General features: G+C 39.7%; 1 protein-coding gene across 1 annotated transcript in view; it reads left to right on the forward strand.

Annotated features, from left to right (window-relative positions):
* Window positions 1-2,333: 2,333 nt before the first annotated feature.
* RETREG1 (reticulophagy regulator 1) overlaps window positions 2,334-25,423 on the forward strand; it is a 69,112-nt gene continuing 46,022 nt past the window's right edge. Inside the window, exons 1-3 of the mRNA XM_068395726.1 lie at window positions 2,334-2,602; window positions 19,297-19,403; window positions 21,171-21,201. Of these exons, the coding sequence (XP_068251827.1) occupies window positions 2,334-2,602; window positions 19,297-19,403; window positions 21,171-21,201 (407 nt within the window). The remainder of the gene's footprint in view (window positions 2,603-19,296; window positions 19,404-21,170; window positions 21,202-25,423) is intronic.

Here is a 25,423-nt window from a genome sequence, read left to right on the forward strand (position 1 = left end):
GTGGGGGACATACAATTATACTCAAATGTTTAAAAAAAAAAGTGGAATACTGGTAAGGGCAGATCACCGAAAACCTGCCATGGGTTTAGGCCACAGGATTATATTGTCATTATCCACATTTCACAAGCTCAGTACCAATCAAGACCAAACATTGCTTAAACCCAAATTTAAACATTTTAACCGCAGTGTGCTTTCTGGGGTTAACTGTCCCATGGTCCTGACTTCTTTCCAGGCTTATCTAGTAACTGTTCAGGGTTAGCTAGACTTAGGTGCTGGAGAGCACAGCCCATGTTACTGAAATAACTGAATGCTTGCAAGGGAAATCAGGCTGTCACTGGCTAAGCTGGGGACAGTTTTGGCAAGTTATGGACAGTGTTCCCTAGAACAGCAGCTTGGCATAGATAACACAACATCCTACCGTGGCATGAAAAAAGAAAAGGGTAAGTACAGGAGAAACTCCCCTATTCGTGCTCCTCTCCCTACCTCTTTTTCCTTGTGAGAAGACCCCGTTTTTAATCCCATGGACTGATAGGTTTCCCTCTGCTCCCGCTCCCAAAAAACAGGGAATCAATCTGGAAGCAACCACTGCACACACCCTAGAGAGGAGTCAGCCACTCACACACCACCAGGAGTGCTCAGTAACTGCAAGCACCTGCTTGCACACGTTTGAGGGAGCTGCTTGTTTTCCAGCATGGGAAGGATATCCCGTTTTGATCAAGTCTTTTTAAGGCAAAGTTTTATCCATCAGCATAAAACTGAAGCAAAAGAAAGTGTTTCTCCAGCCTTGCTGCAACTACTTCCCAGAGCCTTGCTTTTCCTCCATGTGTTTTGGGTTACTAGGGAAGCCTGTCTCTTCCCTTTTGCTCTCTCAGACCTTCATAAACAGCACCTGATCAATCACTTTTTAGCCAGGCTAATTATTCAGGCAGGTCTGCCTGGTCCCAGAGGTGAGAGCACAGTAGTATAACAAAATAGCATAAAACTAAAATGTCCCTTAGAAAAATTTTAATTGCTTACATAGAATAATGTTCTCTGTGTTTCCTCTCAGATACATTCGTATACTACATAGAGTATGAGGGATCAGAGAAGTAACATAACTGCAACCCACAGTTAACGCTGCAACTTAATTAATTTTGTGATCTTATTTTGTCTTCTTTTACCTCAGAGAAAAAAAAGCATGTTGACCTTGAAGTGAGTAGGACTCCTTTTCCTGTATAAAAATTCAAGCTAACAGGGGGTACTCAATTAAGCTAGAAACAGATGTTAACTCCCAATCCAAACTTATTCTATTTTTGTTACTTTGCTCTTGCAATAAAAGTTATTTAATTTTATGCAGTTTACACTGTGAGACATGTTCTTTGATTCCAATTTTTGGCTGTTCCTGTTCAGCAACAGATGCTTGAGTGATGTTTCTCACCTGGCATGCTCTCCTGAATTCAGCTTCCCAATAATCACACCAGCTATTACGCACATCACCACCTTACAGATTGTGTCAAGCTTCCATCCTGAGCGTGAGCCTGGCCAGATATTCAGCAGTACAGATGACAGGAGAACATGGTATAGACTTTCAACGAAGTTTCTTGGTTACCTAAGATGTAGATGGAAGCCATCAAACTCCTATAGCCTCCTTCAGAGTCTCAGAAGTTCCCAGCACTGTGACAACAATTTACTTCATTTTTTTTGAGAATTTTGTATACTCTTCCTTGACTGTGGGATACACACGAGGAGGAGAAGGAGTCTCAGTGGTAACGCCTTCTGGTAGGTTTCATCCCACTCCACATCCCAAATCAATGAAGCAACTGTTTCTCCAGCTTTCTCCAGCAGGGAACCAAAATCCTCAGCACCGTTACCCGCTTGCTCCTGCAACCGGAGCGAGCACGTACGAGCCCCAGGAGACGCGGGCAGCCCGGAGCCCCTACCGCCGGCGTGACCCCGCCGCCTGCCAGCTCAGCGCCCGTGAGGAGGGGGCGGGCGGGCCCCGACAGCCGGGCAACGGGCGCGCGCCCCAGCGCGCACCCCCCCGACTGTCACCACCCGCCTCCCGCCCCGCCCCCGCGGCCCCGCCCCCACCACCTGTCACGCGCACGCGCAGTCCCTCGTGACACCTGCCCGGAGGGCGGTTCCCCCCCGTTGTGTCTGGTGCGCGGCTCGTGGTGACGTCACCGGCGCCGGTCGGTGGGTGGGGCGCGGAGGGTAACGGCTGCGCTCCCGGCCCCGCCCCCGGCGCTGCCCGGCCGGGCCGCGCCCCTGCCCCGCCCCCCCTCCAGCCCGGCCCGACCCGGCCCGGCCCGGCTCCGCCCGGCCCAGCACAGCCCGGCGACCGGCACCCAGCCATGGCGAGCGCCGCGCCCGCGCAGCCCCGCGAGGCGGAGGCGGGCGGGGAGCGTGGCGGCGGGCGGGAGCGGCCGGAGGCCCTCGAGGAGCGGGGTGCGGCGGCGGCGGCCGGGGGTGTGGAGCCGGCGGAGGTGTCAGGCGGGGCCGGCGCCGCGGCGCTGCTGGGGGAGACGGGGATGGCGGTGGGCTGCTGCATCGCGGCGGCGCTGAGCTGGGAGCGGCCCCTCCACAGCCTGGGTGGCTTCGTCTGCGCCAACCTGCTCTTCTGGTGAGCGAGCCTGGCCGGGCTGGGAGGCCGGGGCCGGGGAAAGCCTCTGCCCGGCCCGCCGCGCCCCGCCCGGCGACGGGCGCCTCCTCCCCCCCTCGCCCTTCGCTCGTCCCCCGGGGGCAGCGTTTCCCTTGCGCCTCCCTTCCCCGACCGTCCCCTGGTCGTCCCTTGAGGGGTGCTGACCCAGTCCACCTGCTCTTCCACGGGGAAGGTCTTGTTTCCCTCTTCACCTGCACCATCTCCTCCCCTGCCCCCGGCAGCCGCTCTGGGGCAGGACATGGCCCTCGTGTGCATCTGCTTTATTGGGTTCTTTCACCCTCTATGCTTTCTGCTCCCCCTTCTCCCCCTGTTCCATAGCGTAGCGGGGAGCCTCAGACCAAAGCTGACGAGGGCGGCCGCGGCACACCCGACTGAGAAGTTGTGTTTCGTGCGGTTGAGATGAGCGATGGGCCTGCGTTTCTATGCAGAGTTTTGAAACCTCGTGAAATGAGGCCTCGAGCCCGTAGTTAGCACCGTGCTGCTGCCCTCGTCCATTGCTTCAGAGTTCATTTTGGGTGTACGTGCTTTTCCAAATTGGTGGCCTAGTTAGTGGAGGCTTTGTGGAGGGGGGACAGCAGGAATGTTACTGCAGTGCACCAGTTCTCTTCTTTGACTAACAGTTTTCTGGTCAGATAGAATTTTGTTGAATAAACCCCAGAAATTAACACTGGGACGTGTTCATTGTTGTGTTGGTAACAACTCTTCTGTTTATTTCTGTAGGAAAAAAGTTGTCTTTCTATGTGAAACTTCTTCAGGACTTGCCCTTGATCTTAGGTTTTGGCGATGCCTGCTTTTTTTCATTTTCTGATCTAAAATGTTGCTGTATGCCTGCTTGCTCATGTAGAGCGATTTATATATTAAGGCTCTGACTAATTATACTGTTGAGACTCTAAGGCTGAATTGTGTTTCCCCTCCTGTGGCTAGAACTGCCTCGTTTATTCTTAAGTGAATGAGAAGGCAAACAAGTAAAGAGGTGGATTAATTGCAAACTCCACTTAGTTCTCTATGACCTAACAGTGTGATGTTTAAACATGAGATCCAAGTCATGGAAAGAGGACTTTCTGAAGCTTTGTGTTGCACAAGAAAATCTCTCTGTGCAAATATTTTCAAAATCATTTTATCCTCTTTAATCCCAGGAACAGTGTGTGTGACGTCTAGTTTAGGTTGCTGGTTTTGGCTGGGGTAGAGTTCATTTTCTTCGCAGTAGCTCACATGGGGCTGTGTTTTGGATTTGTGCTGAAAACAGCACTGATAACACAGGGATGTTTTCGTTACTGCTGAGCAGTGCTTACACAGAGTCAAGGCTTTTTCTGCTTCTCACATGGCCCCACCAGCGAGGAGGCTGGGGGTGCACAAGAAGTTGGGAGGGGACACAGCTGGGACAGCTGACCCCAACTGACCAAAGGGATATTCCAGACCATATGGACACCATGCTCAGGATATAAAGCTGAGGGAAGGAGAAGGAAGGGGGGGACATTTGGAGTGATGGCGTTTGTCTTCCCAAGTAACTGTTACATGTGATGGAGCCCTGCTTTCCTGGAGATGGCTGAACGCCTGGCTGCCTGCTGATGGGAAGTAGCTAATTAATTCCTTGTTTTGTTTTGCTTGTGCACGCGGCTTTTGCTTTACTTACTAAATCGTCTTTGTCTCAACCCATGAGTTTTCTCACTTTTACTTTTCCAGTTCTGGAAACTGAGCGGCTGCGTGGTGCTTAGTTGTCAGATGGTGTTAAACCACGACATCCATCTTGCTCTTAAGTATCCATGCTAAATCCTTTCATTTAGAAAGTTACATGGTTTTGCTCTCATTTTCTGTATACTTCAGAGATCATCTGTTCTTTCAGCAATTTTGAAGGGTCATAATGCTTTATGTTTCTTTGCGACATGGCTCTGATAAAATTTTCAAGGACAGCATCTAACAGAATACGTTTTTGTGTCTCAAGGAATAGTAGCTGCTGGGCAACCTGCTTGCTTTTTGTCCAACTTTGATCATAAGCAAGGTATATAGTACATGCGTTATGTAATGCCTGTAGAAAATCTCCTTTGGTAGTCTTACTGGCAACTTATGTGACCAGTATTTGAAGTTATTTTATCAAAATTTATAGCTCACTCTACTTTCTTACTGTCAAGATGAGTCAGAATGGCAAAAGTCAGGACAAGGATTGCTTTTGTTTTGGTGGTATTGTACTTGAACAGGAGGCTTGCTATCCCAGTGCCAGGGAGATTTGAGAGGTGGAGACAAACTAGGAAATATGCAGGAACAGGTATGATGGCCAGTAAAATTCTGTGGTTTGAGGCTGAAAAACATCAGGAAAGATCTTGTTAGCAAACCTGTGAAATCTGACACTTTGAGAATGAAACAATTGTTTAAATCTAGTTTCACGTTTCCCTGCTTTAGTGATGGCATCGTGAGTGTTTGCAGCACAGGGTGTTTGCTGCCTCTCCTTTTCTCGTTTGAGACCCAACTGGTCAGCCTGGTTTGTGATGACTCAACCAGTCACTACTGCTTCAGGACTGGGAACGAGACTTCGCTACTGGTGCCTGTGAAGTCTCTCCTAACAGGTCTTTGTGCTGGCCCGAGCCTAGGTTGAAGAAACATTGCCCAGTTACTGCTTCATGCACCTCATCTTTCTTCATCGTGTGCCTGCAAGTATCCCTATCCCCACGCAGAGGTGGTTGCACTCCCAGTGTGTAGGGCCTCTAATCTCTGTATTCCTCAAAGTCGAGAAGTTTGTATTGCTGCATGGGAGACTTCTCTCACTGTATCAGCAATAGTGTTGGTGGAAGAGGGAGGAAGGGGAGGTGAAGTTTAATTTTACAGTTTTTCAAATGTTGGAAGGGTAGTGATAATTATTCCTCCCATCCCTTTAATTCTGGTGGGACTGTTTTCCCTCACAGTTAGTTTAGTTCTTGTATGTATGCCGTTAAAAACACTTCATGTGTAAACTGTTGCAGTAGGAGCTGCTGAGGGTCACGTATTTCTCTGATGTCCTGTCGCAAAATCCTTTTTTTTAATATATGTATATTTGATTGTAATCTTCCATTAAAAATCTTTTAACCCTGGTGCTGTGTATAAATGCATTTTCAGTGTTTACTACTGAAATAATTGTCTTGTAGGTACAAGAAATTTACTAATTTAATTTCATTCTGGTTTCTTTCATTTTTTGAATATTCCTAACAAATCATCATGGACTCTTTAACAAGGCTTAAAGCAACTAGTTCTTGATCTTGACTTCAGGACCTTCTTAGACTAGGCAGTACTGCACTCTACTGTTTTTTGCTTTCCTTGGATTTCTAACATAAAGGCTGCACTAAAGTTCAGACCCTGCAAAAGCTGACACGATATGCTTTACCTCAATATTTTGAATAAATGTATCAAATAATAATTATAGTACAATTTAGATTTTATATATACTGACATAATTAGTGAACTAACATTTAATAAAATTTTCTCAAAAATGAATGAAACGAGGCTGGCAGTTACGGTAAAAAGAAATCTGGTTATTGAAAAACCATCCGTCACTTACTACTTCCATTATTTGTTCACCATGAACAGCTTTAAGCCCCCCACCCCAAATGACCCCAATTGAAAATCTTTAAAATGAACAAGGGTTAAACATATATTATTTAGCACCTAATCATCTGAAATGTGATATGGATTCTACTTTTCTGCTATAAATAGTTTACAAACTGAAGTCAAAATGCCACATGAGAAAATAAGATTTTTTTTTTTCCTGTTTTACACACATAGTACTGAAAAAATGAGTGATTTGCCCAAGAGCAGAAAAACTCTGTGCTCGTGCCAGAAGTTTGGTCCAGATATTCTAAGTGTTAGGCTGTAGGCTGATAACTTTAAATCTTAGGTTTAATCTTAGACAAATATTAAGAGTCAATCCTAGATTTTAAGCTAGTATTCTAGCCTAATTATTACTTTGTGTGTGTATATGGGGTAGGGGCGATAGTGGCAGCTTTTCATTTTTGTTCTCCCAATCTGTCATCTTAAAACATTTCTGTGAGGTCGGGGGACAAGTTTATTTTTAGTAATTCTGTGCTGTTATATGTCTTCTGTAGTTTGCAGATATTTGTTTCAAACATAATACGTTAATGTTTGCAAAGTCATCCTTAGATGCACCAGTTGCATCTATTCACCAATTGCCCCAATGACTGATTTCTATAGGGTTTCTTGGGAAGGGAGGCAGTAGAAAGACTAAGAAGTAATAGATCTCTGTTTTTTCTCCTTGTGGAACAAATTTATTGCATTACCCTGTTTGCTTTTCTCACTGCTAGCCCAAATCCAATTTTTTCTTCGAGGATTTTTATATGCTTTCTGATACACAAATTTGATGTTACTGCAGGTCTGTTGTTAACAATGTTATATGATGCTATTGTACTGGATGAACAAATTAACTGACCAGCTGTGTAAAAGACAAGCATCGTTCTTTGATTTAGACAGGTATGCTAACCAAATTTACCATTAAAAATAGCATCTTTTGTCACCATCTATACTCAGAGTTTGTTTTGTTTAGTTTGGTCTCAGACCTAATGAATATTTTTTTTTGTATGGGAGAATTAATTAATCAAGGGAGGAGACAATGTTTCTTATATCTGAACTGGCCATGTGCATGGCATCAGGTAAAGCCTGTGGTAGGAAGGTTATTTCAGATATAAAATCTAATTGCTATTTAAATGTTAGTAACAAAAACACATTCAGAGTTTAGAGGTTTGGTGTGTTTTAAGTTTTCAATTTGCTTTAAGATTTGGTATTGAAGTGTTTGTTTTGGTTTGGTTTTAGGTATCCAGTTCACTTTAAGATTTGTTACTAAAGTGTTTCTTATTTGAAATCTCTTCGTGGCAGTAACAATGTTTACCATGGAGAGATCTCAAAGAACTTTTCATTCATTAGTTTGTTCTTTTGATGTAAGAAAATAGTACTGGGCTAAGCATTTCTGTCGGGTGTTTGCACACAAACTGTAAGTGGTGTCACTACTACATCTTGATGGATAGCTTGCCGACAAAGCAAGGTTTCTGCACGTTTAAAGCAGCGTGCATACACAGTGTATGCCTGCATCTGGATTTTTGTTCTTTGTTACGAGAAAGAAACTGACCTATTAGACATGCAGCAGCCAGATGTGTATAGCTGTTCATAATTCTGTAGGTGTTTGGTATGGCTGTGTCATTATGTTCCATTTCAAGTGGTTGAGGAAGGGGACTGTCAGTTTTTGCCTGCTATCAACACTGACCGTGGGTACTACTGGAAATGTAGTCCTCAGGGAACTGCTCAAAGAGGACATCTTAGTGAACTTGGCATCCCAAACCGTACGAAGTCCACTGCTTACAAAATGTTACTTTCTTCTTGGTCTTGTCAGTATTAGGTGGTCTTCTTATGCTAGTGATGTTACTCCTAGAAGGCTGGTGTTGTGATCACTAGTGGTTTTCAGTCAGCAGTACTGCCTGGGGTTGTGAGGTTGGTGGTTGTTTTCTCCCAGCAGTTTGTGTTGGTCCCTTCTTGAAGGATGGCTCACTTAGTCCTTGTACAAGGATCGTGTGGCTTTTATCCATCCAAACCACTCCTCATCACCAGCATGCCACTAGATGTCATTAGTAAGAAATTCACAGAGACTCTGTATAGATTGTATTAATCTATAAAGCTGTGTAAATTCAGCTTTTAATTTTACTTAAACAACTCTGGATTTTTGATGAGTCCAGTTATTGAAATTGCAAATCAGAATGTATAACTATTTTATTCCCTATTGCTTTAATTCACTTTACACGGTAATTCAGCTGTTTCAGAATCCTTTTGTTTCCCCTCTCAGACCTAAGCTTTCCCAAAACCACACTCAAATCTGAGAGCATACCGAGCAAAATTAATACAGAAAGAACTAATTCTGCCCACATTTAAATCCTTAGGAAGAAAATATTTGGTTCAAAATACTTGCTTTCATTTAGAATATATGTGGGAAATTCGTCAGTGGCAGTGGGCAGGAGGGAGATTACCAACCTAAATTAAGTAAGAATTGGATAAAAGAAATCTGTGAAATCAAAACGTAAAGAAAAATGCATGAAAATTGAGTTGGAGTAAGAAGGGGTATTGACATTTTGAAGCCAGGTTGTAGTATGTTGGCTTTCAGATCATTATCTTAAATTTGCAATACCTCCCAAGTCAGGAGAACACATCTATATGTTTCATGACGAAAGGTTTTTCTTCTTATAGCAACCAGATGCTAAATGTGGTTTTGAATTTGTGAAATTTCAGTCTTCAGCTATCTTTGTTACATAGGTAATCTCAGAGGTACCTTTTTAGTTGTTTGGGGATTATTTTCCCAAAATCCAAAGTATCAGGATAACACACAAGTGAATAGTTTTATATAGATTGTAATCCTGCCTCAAACCCTTGTAAGAGCTTCTATCTCTTATCCCTTAAATAAAGTAGAACAGGTAATGTATTGATGTATTTCTTTTGTAATGATAATGCATTCATTATCAGAAAAGAGAAAAAAAAATTCTGGCATAGGCGGTTTTGACATTCACTGTGCATCCACATGAATGGTTTCTTACATGGGTGCTAATTTGTTTCTTCTAGTCTGATAGTCTTAACTAACTTAATTTGCTGCCTTTTACCAAGCTTTTGTAACTTACTTGGTATTATGATTATTTTGTTATACCCAGCTACAGTACAGTAATTTGCTGTTAGTTCTGTAAGCTTAAAAAAGTGTTCGTGGTTTGGTTTTGTTTTTGTTTTCCCTAGAAGATGATATTCCAAAATACGCTTTCTCAAGTAAAGCTAAAATTCTGACAGCAACACCAAGCTGTGATAAAATTTTAGGGTCTAGTTGTTTTCACTCAAACAGTTTTAAGCTTATGTTCACTTTTCCAATACAAATTACTAAAACTTTTGAAGGCTTTGGAGGTAGAAAAGTGGAACATAAAGTTAAATTAATTTAATTTGGTTAGCAAAAAAAATTTAAAGCCATTATCTCAACAGCTTTAGTGACAGTTTGCATAGTTCTGGCTGAGAGATTGGTTTACAGGAATGAAAATTGACATTGTTTGAGAGCCAGACAGTGTTACATAAAAACCTGGACAGTGTACAGCATTTTTCAACCAGTAAGATGAAAACAGGATCAATCAGGAAAGAAATCAAATGGGATAATTGAGGAACTGAGGGAAAGCGAGCATTACTGAACAACTTAGGACCAAATCCAAGATGAGGACTTTGTGGAAGATGGAAATCCTGAACAAAGGAGAACAGATGAATTGCAGCATGGCTTGGGTTTATTCTGACTTGCCAAAACTTACAAATTCTGTGTCTAAAGCAGTTGTCTTAAGAGAAGAATGATGGTGTCTTCATGTATAAATTCAAAATAATGAGACCTTTCAAACAGGAGGTAGAATTTTGAGAACAATGGAAGTTTTAGGGGGATGTGTTATGCTCCATGATAGATGTTACAGGACTAATGAGAGCATTAAAGAAAAGGAGATTTAGGGCAGCATGGTAGAGGTGGATTGTTTAACATCAAACTGCTGCTACTGTAGGAGAAAATGGGATTAAGATTTCTTCTGTACTTTGCCAGAGTACAGGTTAATTAAGGTCATCTGGGCATGTTTCTGCAAAAATAAAGGAAGCCATGTTATTTGATGTTACGTGTATAATTCAAAACAATTTTAACTTCCACAGAAATACCATCCCCTGTTGTCACTGATGTAACAGTAGCATTTGATGTCATGGTAGACCCAGAAGGCATGTTGTTTAGGTCATTTAAACTTCCTCCTCAATTTTTTATTTTGTATGCCTATCTGAATGCAGAAGGTTACAGTAAGGCAAGTGTAGGGTCCTGCACCTAGGGAGGAATAACCCTATGCACCAGTACAGGCTGGGGGTTGACCTGTTGGAAAGCAGCTCTGCAGAGAAGGACCTGTAAGTCCTGGTGGACAGGTTCACCATGAGCCAACAATGTGCCCTTGTGGACAAGAAGGCCAATGGTATCCTGGGGTGCATTAGGAAGAGTGTGGCCAGCAGGTCAAGGGAGGTTATCCTGCCCCTCTACGCTGCCCTAGTGAGGCCACACCTGGAGTACTGTATCCGGTTCTGGGCCCCTCAGTTCAAGAAAGACAAGGAACTACTGGAGAGAGTCCAGCGGAGGGCTACAAAGATGATTAGAGGGATGGAGCATCTCTCTTACAAGGAGAGGCTGAGGGAGCTGGGTCTGTTTAGTCTGGAGAAAACTGAGGGGGGATCTTATCAACACTTACAAATACCTTAGGGGTGGGTGTCGAGAGGAGGGGGCCAGACTCTTCTCAGTGGTGCCCAGTGACAGGACAAGGGGCAATGGGCACAAACTGAAACATGGGAAGTTCCATCTGAATATGAGGAAAAACTTCTTTACTTTGAGAGTGACAGAGCACTGGAACAGGCTGCCCAGGGAGGCTGTGGAGTCTCCTTCTCTGGAGATATTCAAAACCTGCCTGAACGCAACCCTGTGCAATGTGCTCTGGGTGAACCTGCCTTGGCAGGGGGTTGGACTAGATGATCTCCAGAGGTCACTTCCAACCCCAACCTTCTGCAATTCTGTGATACAGTAAATCTGATCCACAAGCCACAAATGTTGAAACATGATTCTAACTAATTGCTGCATTCCCCAAGAGGTTTCTTTGCAAGCAGTCTGAGATAATTTTGCAATGTGAAATTTTATTATTGACTTGATCCTATTTCCCAGACCACCAATATTCGAGTTTACCAGCTTATAAGCAAATTTCTCTTTAGTGATTAAATGCAAAGCATTTTAAAGATTTTTCTAATATTTTTGCTTAGAGAATTGTACTATTTTTATTTTTATTTAGACTTATTTTTAAGTTTAAAATGTTGTTTCTTGTAGCTGGGGTAGAGAAAATATGCAATTTGAACTCCTATCCTACGTGTTACTAACTTTAGTTAGAATTGTCCAGCAGTCTTCGCCTTTTGCCTTGCAACCTGTGCCCAGACCTCCGAGAGAGCTACCACTTCTACAGGTGGCTGTCAAAGTAATAGTAGTTTAAGTTTGTGGGAGTCTGTTTCTTATGACAAGAGATTTATTTATTACTCCAAAATCTTTATTCCTAATAAGTTCTGGAAGGTTTTCTACAAAACATCTGTCCAGGTTTGATTTGATATGTGCTTTCTGGCTGAACAAATACGATCTTAGTATTTTGAATAAAACCTGACACATAAGCCTCCTGAATAAAAGGTTGATGGCTGAATTGTCTTTGTCTTAACAAATAAATAATTAAAGAAAATGCTGCAAGTTTTATAATAATAATCACGCCTCTTCTGGTTTCTTATTTTTATGTACTTAATGATAGAATTTTTAGTCTTCTAGGCACTATCCAATGGAAAACTCATTGCTGGTTGGCACATAAGTCTCGAATCAACTGCTTCCCAGTTCTTCATTCTACTCTGGTTGAAATTTTATTAAAAATCTCAGATATCTGAGTTCTTGGATGGCATTCTTACTTAGAAAAAACTTAAGTGAAAAAGGTGTTTCTTCCTAATTTATGTCTGTACAGAAGCTTACACTTTTCTCCACTAAATTAAAAGTAATTTTAAACATTTTTAATGTACATATTTTAAGCAGCATTCTAATACAGTATTTCACACGTTTTCAGCTAAACAGATATACAGCTATTTGAGTTCAAGATGCCAGGCACCCAAAGTGGTGGTGTGCATATTTTAAATCTGGATTAACATAAGATGTAGAGTAAATGTTTTTTGAAATTACTTTATTCAACAAATTATGCTTTTTATAGGGGTGAGGAGGTTTGTTAGACAGAATTTATAAAGTCTTTGTTCATTCTAAAATTTTTGACAGCACATATGCAAATATATTTTGTTACATGTAATATGTTTCCCTCTCTGCAACAGGGAATCTGCTGTACCACAGTTTTTCTGTATCTTTCAGACATGCAGATTGACAGTTAAATACCATATAAATATAATAAGATTCTACCAAATTCTGTTCTGTAAATAGATTCTACCAAAAAAGTGTGCATAGCTTGTTCTCCCTTAAGTGAGTATTTACACTTTTTGTGCAGGGATGGGGAAAGGATTTTTGCACTGTAATCCTTGAACAATTATCTAAATACTTTGGCTCAGACCAAGGTGTACTAAAGGAACAACAGGAAAAATACTGGATTATTGAGCTGTGGATTTCAAAAGTGTTGAATACTTGAGCATTTGGATATTAATATCTAGATACTGCATTTGGACATTTACAGAAGCTTAATATGAAAATCATTTACATCTAACAGCAATGAACATAGAAGTTGTAAATTCACATGTTTAGTAGATGTAAAAAGCAGGTTTTGCAAACCTGCTTTGGGATATTTTTTCAATTAGGAGAGTCAGTGTTAAATTACCTTTAAATAAAATATAGTTGAATTTAATATATATTATTGCTTCTTGATTCACAAGAGGGCAAACGAAATGATTGAGCCAGTGATCAGCAAGAGCACAAGCTTTCTGATACTGCCTTTGCAGTATATTTCAGCAGTGTTCTTCAGGAAGTGCATTTGATGCTGTACTTAGAAGAAAACTAACTCTCCTCCCCTTCACCAGACCTCTTGCTTGACATAGGCATGAGAATTTGTTGCAGACAGACTGGTGCTGATCCTTTCAGCAGTAAGCATGGAAGAATGGTCTACATTCAGCTCCAAGCAGGACACAGTTACCACCAGGAAACAGTTATGACCACATTTTTTCCTTATCTACGTGCCATCACTGTAGACATCTATCTGAAACAGTGCTGGGCAGTTCCTTGTAAGAGCAGGAGTAGACACACCTTTAAAATTAGCAGATAATAAAAGCAGAATATCCCTTGTCAGCAGTTGAGCATTCTCAAAATGCCCTATAAAGAAATGATCTGTACAGGTGAGAGCCATTGTCTAGCTGGTTTATGTCATAGCCCACACCTGCATACAGATACCTCATTTGGAGCTGTGGACAGTTGTCACTTTTGTTCAGTGGTGCATCATATCCATGTCTTACAGAACAAGACTGGTTCTATGGAAAACTATGGCTGGAAGGTGTTTAGTGGATTTTTACCTTAGTGTTTAATGAGGAAACAAGTATATACCAACCTATGCTATTTAAACCACCACAAAAATACTCTGAAGAGTTTGGGCTCTGGTTTTAAGATGTAAATACCTGTTTGCTGAGCACTGAACTGAAGTCTGCAAATCACTCATGCAGCCAATAATTAATTTGTAATAGCTGATGGTGAAGCAAAGCTCCATGTTCATGTCTGTGTTGTTCACAGCTTTTATGTATTTGTGTGGTTATTTATGGAATTCATCTAAGGATAGATGTGTGATTAAAAGTGTACCTACTAAGGCTTTCCAGAAATAACTAGCTCTGGCTGCTGATAATCTAAGTTGTTTAATTCTTGATGAAATACTTCCTTATGGTTTGTGTTTGCAGAGTGCAAGTCATTCATAATTCTAGAATGTGTTGTAAAAAATATCCCTTCACAGCTGAAATGAGGCTTGTGTTGTCAAATTGATATATTTAACTTATAAAGCAATTTAGTAGGTCCGTGCCTTCTCTGTGTCTTACAAGTACAATTAAAAATAGCTTTTGACATGCCCTGTAAGAGTTCATTATGTTTACAGACTGCAGTATTGTGGGACAATGTTTGCCTCTGAAATTTCTTAGCTGGTTTGTGCCACTTGAGTGACTCTGTATGATCAGGTTTGTGCCGTTAATTGTCCCAGGAGCTCTGCACTGGGAGGTGGCTACATCTTGATATAACAGGTCCAATGGATGATTTGTTGTGTTAGTTAACATATCTTGCCAATATTGACATATCACCATCCCATACTATAAAGAGTTGGAGAAAAGACAAGAAGGACAAGGTACCTTAAGGCACTTTTCTATTTTTCAGTGATGTGGTATTAGATAACATCACCTCCAGAAGCAAGTAAAGGAGCTTTCTAACCAGATTAGGCCTAAACATTAGTTTTAACTTGTTACTCTTCTACTATGTACAGTCTTGCTTTTGCCATTGGGATTTCAGCTTCATTTGTTGTCCCATCTTTTCTTTCCATCTGACCTTCATGGCAATGGGAAGCTTGTCAAAAGGATATTCTTTTTTTTATTTTTAGTCAGAGCACGATTCTTGAATTTAAACATAACAGTTTAGCAAAATATGGAAGTTTTTAGTATACTTCCATTTAGTATATGGAAGTATACTAAAAATACTGAAAAGGTTACATTTGAATTTAGCAAATTCTGAGTAGGGAATAGAGGTTAATGGCAATGTGTTCGTATTTGTGTGACACTAAAAACAAAGCAGCATGACTTGCTAAGAGAAGGTGCATTATGGGATTTAAGAAAATGATTTTGTACTCTGTAATTGTATGTAGGTAGGAAGAACTGAAGGTGACTGAAATGCTAAAGAGCAGGTAGGGTAGCTCTCAGTGGAGTTTCAGAATGGTGTACTCTTTTTTTAGTAAATCTCACACTTGTATGTAATATTTTATATATATATTATTTTAAAATCACAATAGAAGGAGTTTGCTATTATACAGTTGAAGAATTTTGACTATTGATTGTGGAAGTAGTCAAGTTTTTACTGCTAATTTTGCTGTTTAGAATCATTTCAGTCCAGCTGTAGTACAACCAGGACAAGAAATAGGAACTGTTATGCCTTAAACGTCGAAGTTCAGCATCTTACAGAAAAGGATTTGCCAACCACTTTTAATAGACTAAAATAGTCATAGAATTAAAATATAGTTCAGGTCAGACCTCCCTCAGGCCTTGGGAGGTCTCTAGTGCAACCTCCAGCTCAAAAAAGATCAGTTCCTAATTCAGAACAGGTTGCTCTGGGTTTTGTCTTGCCAGCCTTCAAGGATGGGAATTCCACAGCTTCTGTGGACAACCACTGCTTAATTATCCTAACAGTCAATAGTTGATGTCTCTCCTATTTCTTTTTATAATCATAGTTTCTCAGTCTTCCATAGTGGAGTTCAGTAGCAGGCTTGGCTCCATCAAGCCTACATTCTTCCTACATAGAAGAATGTAGGTTGGAAGGACAACAGGAGGTCAGCTGGTCTGAACTCTTCCTCAGAGTAGGTGCAGTCAGATCAAGTTTCTCAGATGCTTACCCAATCACATTTTGGAGAACATGCTCCCTAGTGCTCTGCCACCTGCTTACTGCCTCCAGTAGCTCCTTCACTTGACTGCTCTATACGTCAACCAGAGCACATCTTTCACAGATGAGGCCGCTGTTACCATCAGCCCAGGGGAGAGGCCTGAGGCATTTCTTGCATGCTGGAATCCAGATGGCTGTATCCTACCTCTGGAGCTGTGTCTGGGTGAAGGCTTCTCATGTGCCAGGGACACCACTTTCAGCCAGTGCTGGGGACTGACCCCTGTGGCACCTCATGACCCCTGTGGCACCTCATGACCATTTTTGTGCAGTCCCACACTGTCTACAGCAGAGATTCTTGCCCCCTTGTCATGCAAGCTGCCCTGTTAACTGCTGAAGTCATGATGTAAAATGAATAATTCTACACACTGTTTTAACCTTTGCTTGCAGAAAAAAAAACCCATATCTCTTAAAATACTGCAGAATTTCATGGGGGGACAAATCTTGTTTATGTCTCTAGTAATGGTTGTTACTTCTACATCACTTGTAGAAGAAACTAATTTGAAATTCAGTCTGTTTTGTTTGTTGCTTAAAAAGAGAGGATAAAAGTTTGTTGAATAAGCGTAGCTATTCATTCTTTTACTGAACAGAAATATTTTTGTGCAGTATATGATGCTGTCGTTCTGCAGCCTTTCAGTTTTGTCAGATATATGTGTGTGTGTGAGATATACTTAAGTAAACTCTGTTCTTTTCCTTAAAAAAGAAGGGGGAAAAAAAGCCCTAACTCCTAATAATAAGCAAAAGTACCATTGAAACTTTTTGTTACTCTGGTTGGTATGCATCATGTTGGTAATTCCTATAAGAATTTTGAATCCTGACACTATTAGCCTAGTAAGTGGTTTTCAGATCCCAGCATTTTTTGATAAGTTTATGGTAGACATATGCAAAAAAAACACCTACAAGGTGACCTTATCAGCTTTTAACCACTAAGGGCTTCAAGGACATAGATCTATCTGACATGGCTTGCAAACAGTTTTGCTATTCCATATTGCTGGAGCACCTGAGGGTGCTCCAGACACACACTGTCTGTGAATGAGTTCGTGAGAGATGGTCTTTCCTACGAACAGCACAGTACTGAAGCAGGGGAGGAAGGAGTGTGACAGCTAACAATGTTGAGGCACGGGAAGTCCAGTCAGAACAATTCAAAGCTCCCCAAATAAGTGAAGAGCCCTTGTTTGGCTACTACATTAGCTGCTGCAGCTAGATTATAGGGGTTTTTTCCCCAAAAGCTATGGAGCAGAAAGACTGCAGTATTGAGAAGGTAGAATGACATGACTTGGAAGCATCTTTCAGAGAGAATGCTGCCTTGTTAATCCTTGTTTGCTAATCCTCGTCTGCATTAGTGCAAATGTTTTTAACAGCAGGTGACAGCTGTGATTGCAGTGAAAGTAGGAGTATGGTTTAGTTGTGAGCGTAAAGTAGGTCAAACGTGTTCCATATATTCTTTGAAAGACAGGCTAAACCTTCTTAGTAAACATCTGATCTTACCTTTAACAACTAGTAAAATGTGTGTGTGTGTATGCACACACATTCACACACACACATAACTCTCATTATTGATTTAAACCATTGAGGCCAGGCCAATGGCAATTGCTAAGTCGGGACATACTGTTTGATTCTATAAAATACTATTGCACAAGCACCATGAAGAACCTATAGAATAGGCATGTTATTAAGCCCACATAACTTAAAGGTCTGTATTTGTTACAAACTTCTGATGCCTAGGGGTTGTATGAAAAATTCTTCATTTGATTTTTTCTCTACAGTGTCACATCTCCTTCTCTCCTCCATGATCAATAAGTTAAATAAGTAGGTTAAGCAAAGTCTTCAGTGCAGTTAAACTTGATCCTTAAACAGCATCAAGGATGTTTAATGGTGAAGATTATCACCAAGAAAAATAGTGGGATAACATGATGCAGAGCTGTTAGGGGTTTTGATTTAATGAGCTGTGCTTGGGTAGCTTTGAAAGAGCTTACCTTGTAATAATTTTTTTCTAGACATGTCTATTGCTTTTCATGGGCTGGCTGAAATTATAGAGAAGTACTGATTTCATGCTTGGCTTTTGTTTTTTTTTTTTAATAGAGTAGCCTTATAATTCAAACTCTGCACAGGTGTAGAAAACCTTCATAATCAGAAAAAACTTTCAGAGTGAGCTTATCTGTTTGTATTGGAAATAATATCCTGGTCTGCTCAGGGAGATTGGGCATTATGAGTTTGTGTTTAACGTGAAAATCAGTGGCATGGACATCTTCTTTGATGCAGTCCTGTTTTTTGAGGATTGCAAGGAATACCGGAGCAGTTTTCCATACTGTAGTGTGTCCTGAGCTTGTTAGAAACACCTAGAAGTCAATTATCTTTCAAAATCCAAGTGTGCTCAAAGGGTGGCTCTTGGCTTCCTCCGGAGGCCATGCTTGCTACTCCTTTTCACTTCACCCGCTTTCTTGCAGAAAAACTGCAGCAGCAAGTAGTTGGGTGGCCAGTTGCCCTCTTCAAATCTGAGAGGTTTCCTGGAAACCTCCCAGATTTGTATGATTTTGTTTCCGTTGGTATTCTCATTTGATCCACTGCCTTGGACAGTGGCTTCTTACTGGTTTTGGCTATCCCCAACTTACTTTTTTAAGAAGTTAATTGTTTTTGCTTTTACCTTGAAAAAGATACTAATGTGCTCATTATCTGTGTTCAGATCTCTGGCTTAATGTGCTTGAAACAAGTTATTAAAATACTTAAGCTTTTTTTGTCTTTAATTGAATTTTAATTCTTATATGCTTCGGATCATTTTTTATGAGTTAAGATATTTGTCAGTAAAACAGACAGAAGAGCTAATCTCCAAACACACCTGGGTAGCAAAGTCAGCAGTGCATGAGATTATAAATCATACATTCTGAGTCTAGGTCTGTTTGACTTGACTAGACATGTTCTAAAATTTTTATGTAATGAAAAACAAAATTCACAAAAGCTCATTATAAAGACAAGCTTGAGTATTATACCATGAGTGATACAGTGTTACCTCATCTTTGCTTTTGAAAGAATCATTTGTATCAAAATCTTGTGTGAACATAGGTCCTATAGGAAACACAAGAAAATGTGTAACCTTTTTTATATGTGAATAAAAAAGAAAATTGTTATGCCAAGACAATTTATGTGAATAAAACCATAACTATTTCTAAAGGTAGTCTGTTCTATACAATAATTAAAATACTTTGTTTTCTGTACTTCCTCTGTGCTTAGATAAAAGTGTGGACAAAAATCTACGAACTCAATGTAAGTTTAGCAATTGCATCTTTAAATGAGACTGTCAGGCCTTGTGCTCTCAGTGTTTGCTTCCTGTGAAAAGGTTGTGGGGAGAAACTAAATTCAATTATAGTAATATCAGTCTATTTTTTTCTCATTATTTTCAGTACCAATAGCAGCTATCAGTTTACGTATACTTCCAATAAGTTTAAAAATATTCAACGTTTATTTCTTCTTGACATTCTAGGTTTGTTGCACTGACCCCTTGGAGACTGTATCATCTGACTTCTCTCATAATACTTGGAGTGCTAGTTATTCAGATAATAAAGGATTTGGTATTCTCGAGGATAAAAGGTAAGGCCGTATACTGATCCAGTTCCTTGCTTAAACACCTGCAATTCAGAACATGTTAGTTTATTACTAAATCCACTTTGATAGTATAGATATTGTAAAAGTATTAGCTAATTTCAGAGAGAAATAATATATCTGTGATGATCTATTACCATTTTCAGTGAAGTTTTGCTATATTTTATAGAAGAGGCATTAGGAGATTTGTTTTAGCATGAGTATAATTGGTATCATTGAGCAATCATTCTTGTCTCTTAGCTGCTAGGTCTGAAAATGCATTATTTTCTAAAATACAAAGCTTTCCTAAATAATCCTACTTCTTCTGACATTACTCTAATCCCATCATTGTTGGAAAGTTTGGGAAACCCAATATAAATTGGTCAACTTTGTAAATAGATTGAGAAACGACCTATCTTAGCACAGTTGAAATAAGAGGTGAGCCGTATTTTTTTTCTGCTTTATGTAGTGTTTAGTTTCCAGTGTGTATAAAGTCTTATGTGAATACAGCTGAGTTTGAAAGGGATTTTGAGTTTGTTGGCTGAGCTGGTAGTTTTTTTAAATTCCTGTCCTGTACTTCGTTACCATCTTGAAAATTCTGTGGCAAAATGCTCATCATCAGTCTGTAATTTTCATTGTCAGGAAGAATTGTTTTTTTAAATTGTCTCATTTTGTCTTTTGTTTGATGATGAATCCCCATGCAAAGTGCTTGAAAAATCACCTGCAGGAAACAGGTATCAGAGAAGCATGGTATTCCTTTTTTATGTACTACCACGTCATTTCTGACTGCCAAAACCTTTTGTTCCCTACTAAGTTACAGCAGTTATTCACAACCTTTTTTTGAACCATGGTGTACTGTCACTGCCTTCTCCAGAGTCTTGGTTACCATTCTGTTTCCTGCTTGAGCGTTGGCAAGCTCAGAGGCCAACTTAAAAAGCTTAGCAGAATTTGAATTTTAGTCTCTTTGTTGTATAAATCACCACTAATGTTTATACCTCACTAGTTGGAAGGTAGTGATTTACCTAAGTTCTCTCTTAACTGTAATTACTAATATTTTTGTATTGACCAAATCCAAGATGTACCAATACTGACCAAGCTAAGAGAGTAAAAATACCATCCCCTCTTCATTTGTGTTTCACTCCCGTTTCTATGTGATTATTTAACCATTCATCACAGAGATGAGGCTAGGAAGACCTGTGTTTCCCAGCTTACAGAATGATTATTTTACTATAGTTCACTTTTCTTTTATTTTACTATTGCCTTTGATGTCATTGTACACAGAGTTCAAGAACAATCAGGTTCTTGAAGTAATAGTGTAGAAATCTTGTGGTAGTGACTTGAAGTCAATGAAGTACCACTCCAAAAAGCAGAAAAAAATTCTTCCCAGTATAACACTTCTGTGTAGCTATTTCACCCTTCCAGCAAGCCACTAGATGGCAAGACTATTACAGATACATAAGGAATGTAGAAAGTGGTTGTCAGTTTGTAGATGTAAAGCATAAGTTATGTTGGTTATCTTCTCCTTCCATGTGAAAATGTAGCAATATAAGATACTGATTTTTTCCATTTACATTTTTAACTGGTATGTTGAGTTTACAGAAAACAATTCAAGAACTGTTACTCTAAGTTAATATACCCTTCCTGTTTTGACCGTTACAGAGACTTGCTTAGTCATTTTGTCTCGTATTTGAACATTCCTTATGAATAAAGAAAAAAATAATAATATTGTTTCTCATTTAGTGCATTGTCTTTCATCTTACATTCCCACAATTGCAGGTGCGCAGCTTTGGAGGACGATCACTGGCAAGTATGTATATTGGTTTTAATATATTGGTTATTTAATACCTTCTTTTTTATTGTTTGTCTGGAATTTAAAAAATGGTCTATTTTCTTTCTAATTAAAATAGAACGGAATTATTTTGATCTTAGCATCTTTTCTAAGTTTATTACTGCTTGTTCATCAGTTTTAATTTTTAATAACTTTATAGAAAGTGTATTTTTTCTGATTTGAGTTGAAGTATACAGTAACGTACCAAAATACTTTTACAGTGGGATTATCATGTTTTGTGTTTCCTGGGAATTGGTGTTTTCTTTGAAGTTGGTTGTTAGGGAAAAATACTGTGTTGGTTAAGGAGGTAACTTTCTTTTAGAACATCATTATACCAGCACTGTCTAGAAGTAAGCAAGCTTGCTGGGGTTTCCCTTTATCTCTGTAGTAGCCAACACAAGGAATTGATCATTATAATTTCAAACACATATTAGTTGATATATATAGGAATAGAAATTAATCAATAATTGTGAAGTCTGTTGACTTGCCATGGGGCTGACTCAGTCCACAGTCAAATGTTTCTATCATGTTGTTAGTGTAGAGTATATAATTGATTTAATTTGTTTGCAGTATAAACAGTGTCTCTAAATGGTTTACAGACAATCCATTTTCAGAATACAAGTTTGTGTATTTAAGGCACTGTTCTTCTAAACAGACCACCAAGAATTATTGTATATCTGATATCATTTGAAAGCAACTGCTGCATTACAAACATCCATTCGTTCACTATTGTATTACACCCTGACACTGAAGAGACAGTAATGCAAAGCTGAAAAGGGAAGATGCGAGTTTTTGCTGCTTAGAGATAAATACCAACATCATGGCAGTTACAGAAAGCAGTTCAGATGTGCAGTCGTTCCTAAACTTCTAAAGATATGAAGTATCTTCAGGCTTTCTTACCAACCTGAAGTGGAGCTATATAGAAATGATGGCAGGTTATCTCATGAACTGAGCAGCATAAAATGGTTCTAGTGCTACTCAGTGTATCTGCGTAGACCAGCAATGCTTCAAAGATTTTAACTGAGGAGCCATTGGTGTGGCACAATAGATAGTGTGACTTGGGTTTCATTCTTTTATCCTGTTCCTTGTGAGAGAAATTTACATAAAACTTACTATCTCTTTGTTTTTTTACATCTGAATTTACCTGTCTGTTTACATTAGAGAAGAGGAAGGCAAAAAAAAAATCAAATTGCATGTGGAATGGAAGGAAGCATAGGTTTTTAACTGCCCTTTGTTGCCATGAAAAATAATTCTGCAGTCTGAGACAGTTTTTTTTCTCTCACTCCCCAGTTCACTGGGTCCCAAAACCAGAAACAGAACAATTGATCTTCACGAAAAGACAATAAATACTACTTGGGTACTTGGGTTCAGGTTTTCAGATGTCCAGAATCTTGAACTTGACTCGCTGTTCTTTGAGAACGCCTAAGCTATTGGGTAATATAATACAAGTGTTGTATGTCTCTGTGTAAAATAATTTGCAATGGTAAGGAAACAAGGTCAGTTCATAAGTCCATCTGGCCCAATATCTGCTCTCTGAAGGCTGCCAGCCTGGAGAAGCATTGCCTCGGGTAGTGTATAAAAGCAGGAGAAGCTTGCAAGGTGCTTCTCCTGGTGTACTTTCCCAGCCTTCAGCAGCTTCCAGTTAAAGGACTTCTAAGGACTTCTAGGTACCAGAAGTGGTGTCTTCCCCCCAGCCTGCTTTTCTAGGTGGACCTTCCATGAATTTGTCCCATTGCTTTTGTTCTTACAAACTTCTGATATTCACAACATCCTTTAGCACAGATATCCACAGCTTGAACTATGTGTTTTGTGAACACAGCCTTGTGTTTGTTTACTGCTATATAATAGTTTCTTAACACCTTTCTACCTTTTTTTGTGTTCGAAGAAATAGTGAGCAATCACTCTCTATTAATATTCTCCAGCAAGCCGTGATTTTATAAACCACTATCCTGTCCTGTTCAGTCCATGACTGCTTAATTGTTCCTAAAATAGAAGTTCTTTGTAGCTTTGATATCTTCATTGTGCTTTTCTGCACTTTTCTTCCATTTCTGTTATCCTTTTTGTCAGGGTGGAGAAGCGGGATTAGAAAAACCCTTCACTGTTCAGGAAGACCATGGACTATACATTGGCATAGGACTATACATTGTCGTAAAAATGCCCTCTCATCTTTTCAAAATAAATCCCAATGCTTAATTGGCTTTTTTAACTTCTGCTGAGCTCTGAATTGAAGTTTTCATAGATTTTTAATCATCTCAAGGTTATGTTCCTGAGTAGTAAAGATAGTTTAAAGGCCATGTGACTTTAATTTTTTTTTTAAATGTGAATCTCTTCACATTTCATCTGCCTTTTGGCAAGCAAAACACTTGATACTTGGTTAAAGTTCTGCAATTCCTTGCAGCTGGTCTCCATCTTTTCCAGAATAATTTCTCTCATATCCCATGATTTCTTAGTCTCCATAAGAGCATTTGATGGGAGACCTTGTTGAAAGCCTTCTCAGAAATCCAGGTGAGTTTTTATGGATGTCAGCATTCATATAGAAGCTGGTTGACTCCTTGAAAGCACAGAATATTTGTCATGTGATGTCCTTTACAGCGTACTGTAGGACAGGCATGCGTGTCCTTTATTAAATTCTGACAGTTTGCACAGAACAGAGATGAGTCTTTACTGGTTTGCAGTGCTCTGGCTCTTGCATGCCTTCTCTAAAAATAGATGTTGCTTTGGACACTTCACAGTCCTCTGGTGTTAAGGTGGCTTTAAGAGAGATTATTTAACATAAATGAAATTTCAGCCGCTGCACCCTAGCTTTCATTTAGAATTTTTATAAGTTCATATACTCTGCACTTGTTTGCACTGTGGGTGGCTGTTTGGTTTTTTAATTTTCTTTTTTCTGAATGCTAACATGTAAATGTGCCTGTTGATTGGGTTGAAATTGGAAGAACTGCTGTAAGATGTTAAGGCTGAGTGCATGGTTGCTTTTCATTTTACTCGAGATTGGATATGCAAAACTGTTTTCATGTTTTCTTATATAAGGAACCTGTGTCAAATGTATCCCCATGCTGCCTGTTCACAAAAAAAAAACCCCTACCCAGCAGAGAATCACACGCTTAACATACATAGAAAAAAATTAGTAGATCTGTAGTACTTTGGATGAGAGGCAATGCCTATTCTAATAATTTAAATGTGTTCATGACCATTCTCTGGCATCGAGGCCCAAACAGGCACAAAACAACTGTGTCCGTAGCATTTAACTGCCTTACAGTCCACGCAGAATGGCCCTGTGCAGGCTGGAAAGGATTCCTGGTCTGTGCCAGCTTTGAAACTACCTTGGGTTGTTTGGGAAAGTGCTAGTTGGCATGTGCTAAAACTGTGCCCAGAGCTATTTTAATGGTTTAACTGCATAAAGGACCAATTCTAGTGCCTGACAACATTGCCACACACAGTTTATCAAAATAGATATAGTCAGAAAGTAAAAAATGATCTGAACAGACTGGTTTCCTGCCTTACCTTTGTGTTATGTGATTCTGTTTTTGCAAATAAATATCAATCAGTCGCTATCACACCATGATGTTTCATAAATGGTGGCACAGCTTTATGATGATTTTAATAGTGAAATGCTATGCTTTGTAGTATTATTTTTTCAATTAAATCTCATGGTAGTGGGAGGGTGAATGGCTGATTATCACTGTTCTGAAACTTACATTTTTTCAACATTCGCATGCATTTTGCATCCGTTCTGCTGCACATACACTTCAAGCATCAGAGATCGGAGTCCGTCAATAAGGATGCTGTTAATTTGTTGCACTAGCTTTTGGTCCTCTTTGATCTTTGTTGAGCACTGCTGACTAGTTAAAGCAAGCGTAGTCTAACTTCTTTTTCATTGCCATAACCCAAATGGAGAATGCTAGTTGTCTCCCATTTAAAATGTGTCTACGTAAGATGACCTGTGCTTTTATTTCTAATGGAGTCATTTAGTACTATTTTAAGTTAATTAAAACTGAAGCAAGATGAGATCTCAACCTGAACCTTTATCGGGGAAGCAGGTTCTTGCACCACATTCTATTTCTGAATCTGCTTCTGTTTCTGAGGAACTTACCTACTTATATCTTGCCTTTTTTAAAAAATGGATAACAACTGTTAAAGGAGCACTGGAAAAGGTCACTTGTTAAATGAATTTCTTTTACTTTATAAAGCTGTTTTATTT

The sequence above is a fragment of the Nyctibius grandis genome, chromosome 3 (genome assembly GCF_013368605.1).
Source record: "Nyctibius grandis isolate bNycGra1 chromosome 3, bNycGra1.pri, whole genome shotgun sequence".
In the NCBI taxonomy this organism is placed as follows: domain Eukaryota; kingdom Metazoa; phylum Chordata; class Aves; order Nyctibiiformes; family Nyctibiidae; genus Nyctibius; species Nyctibius grandis.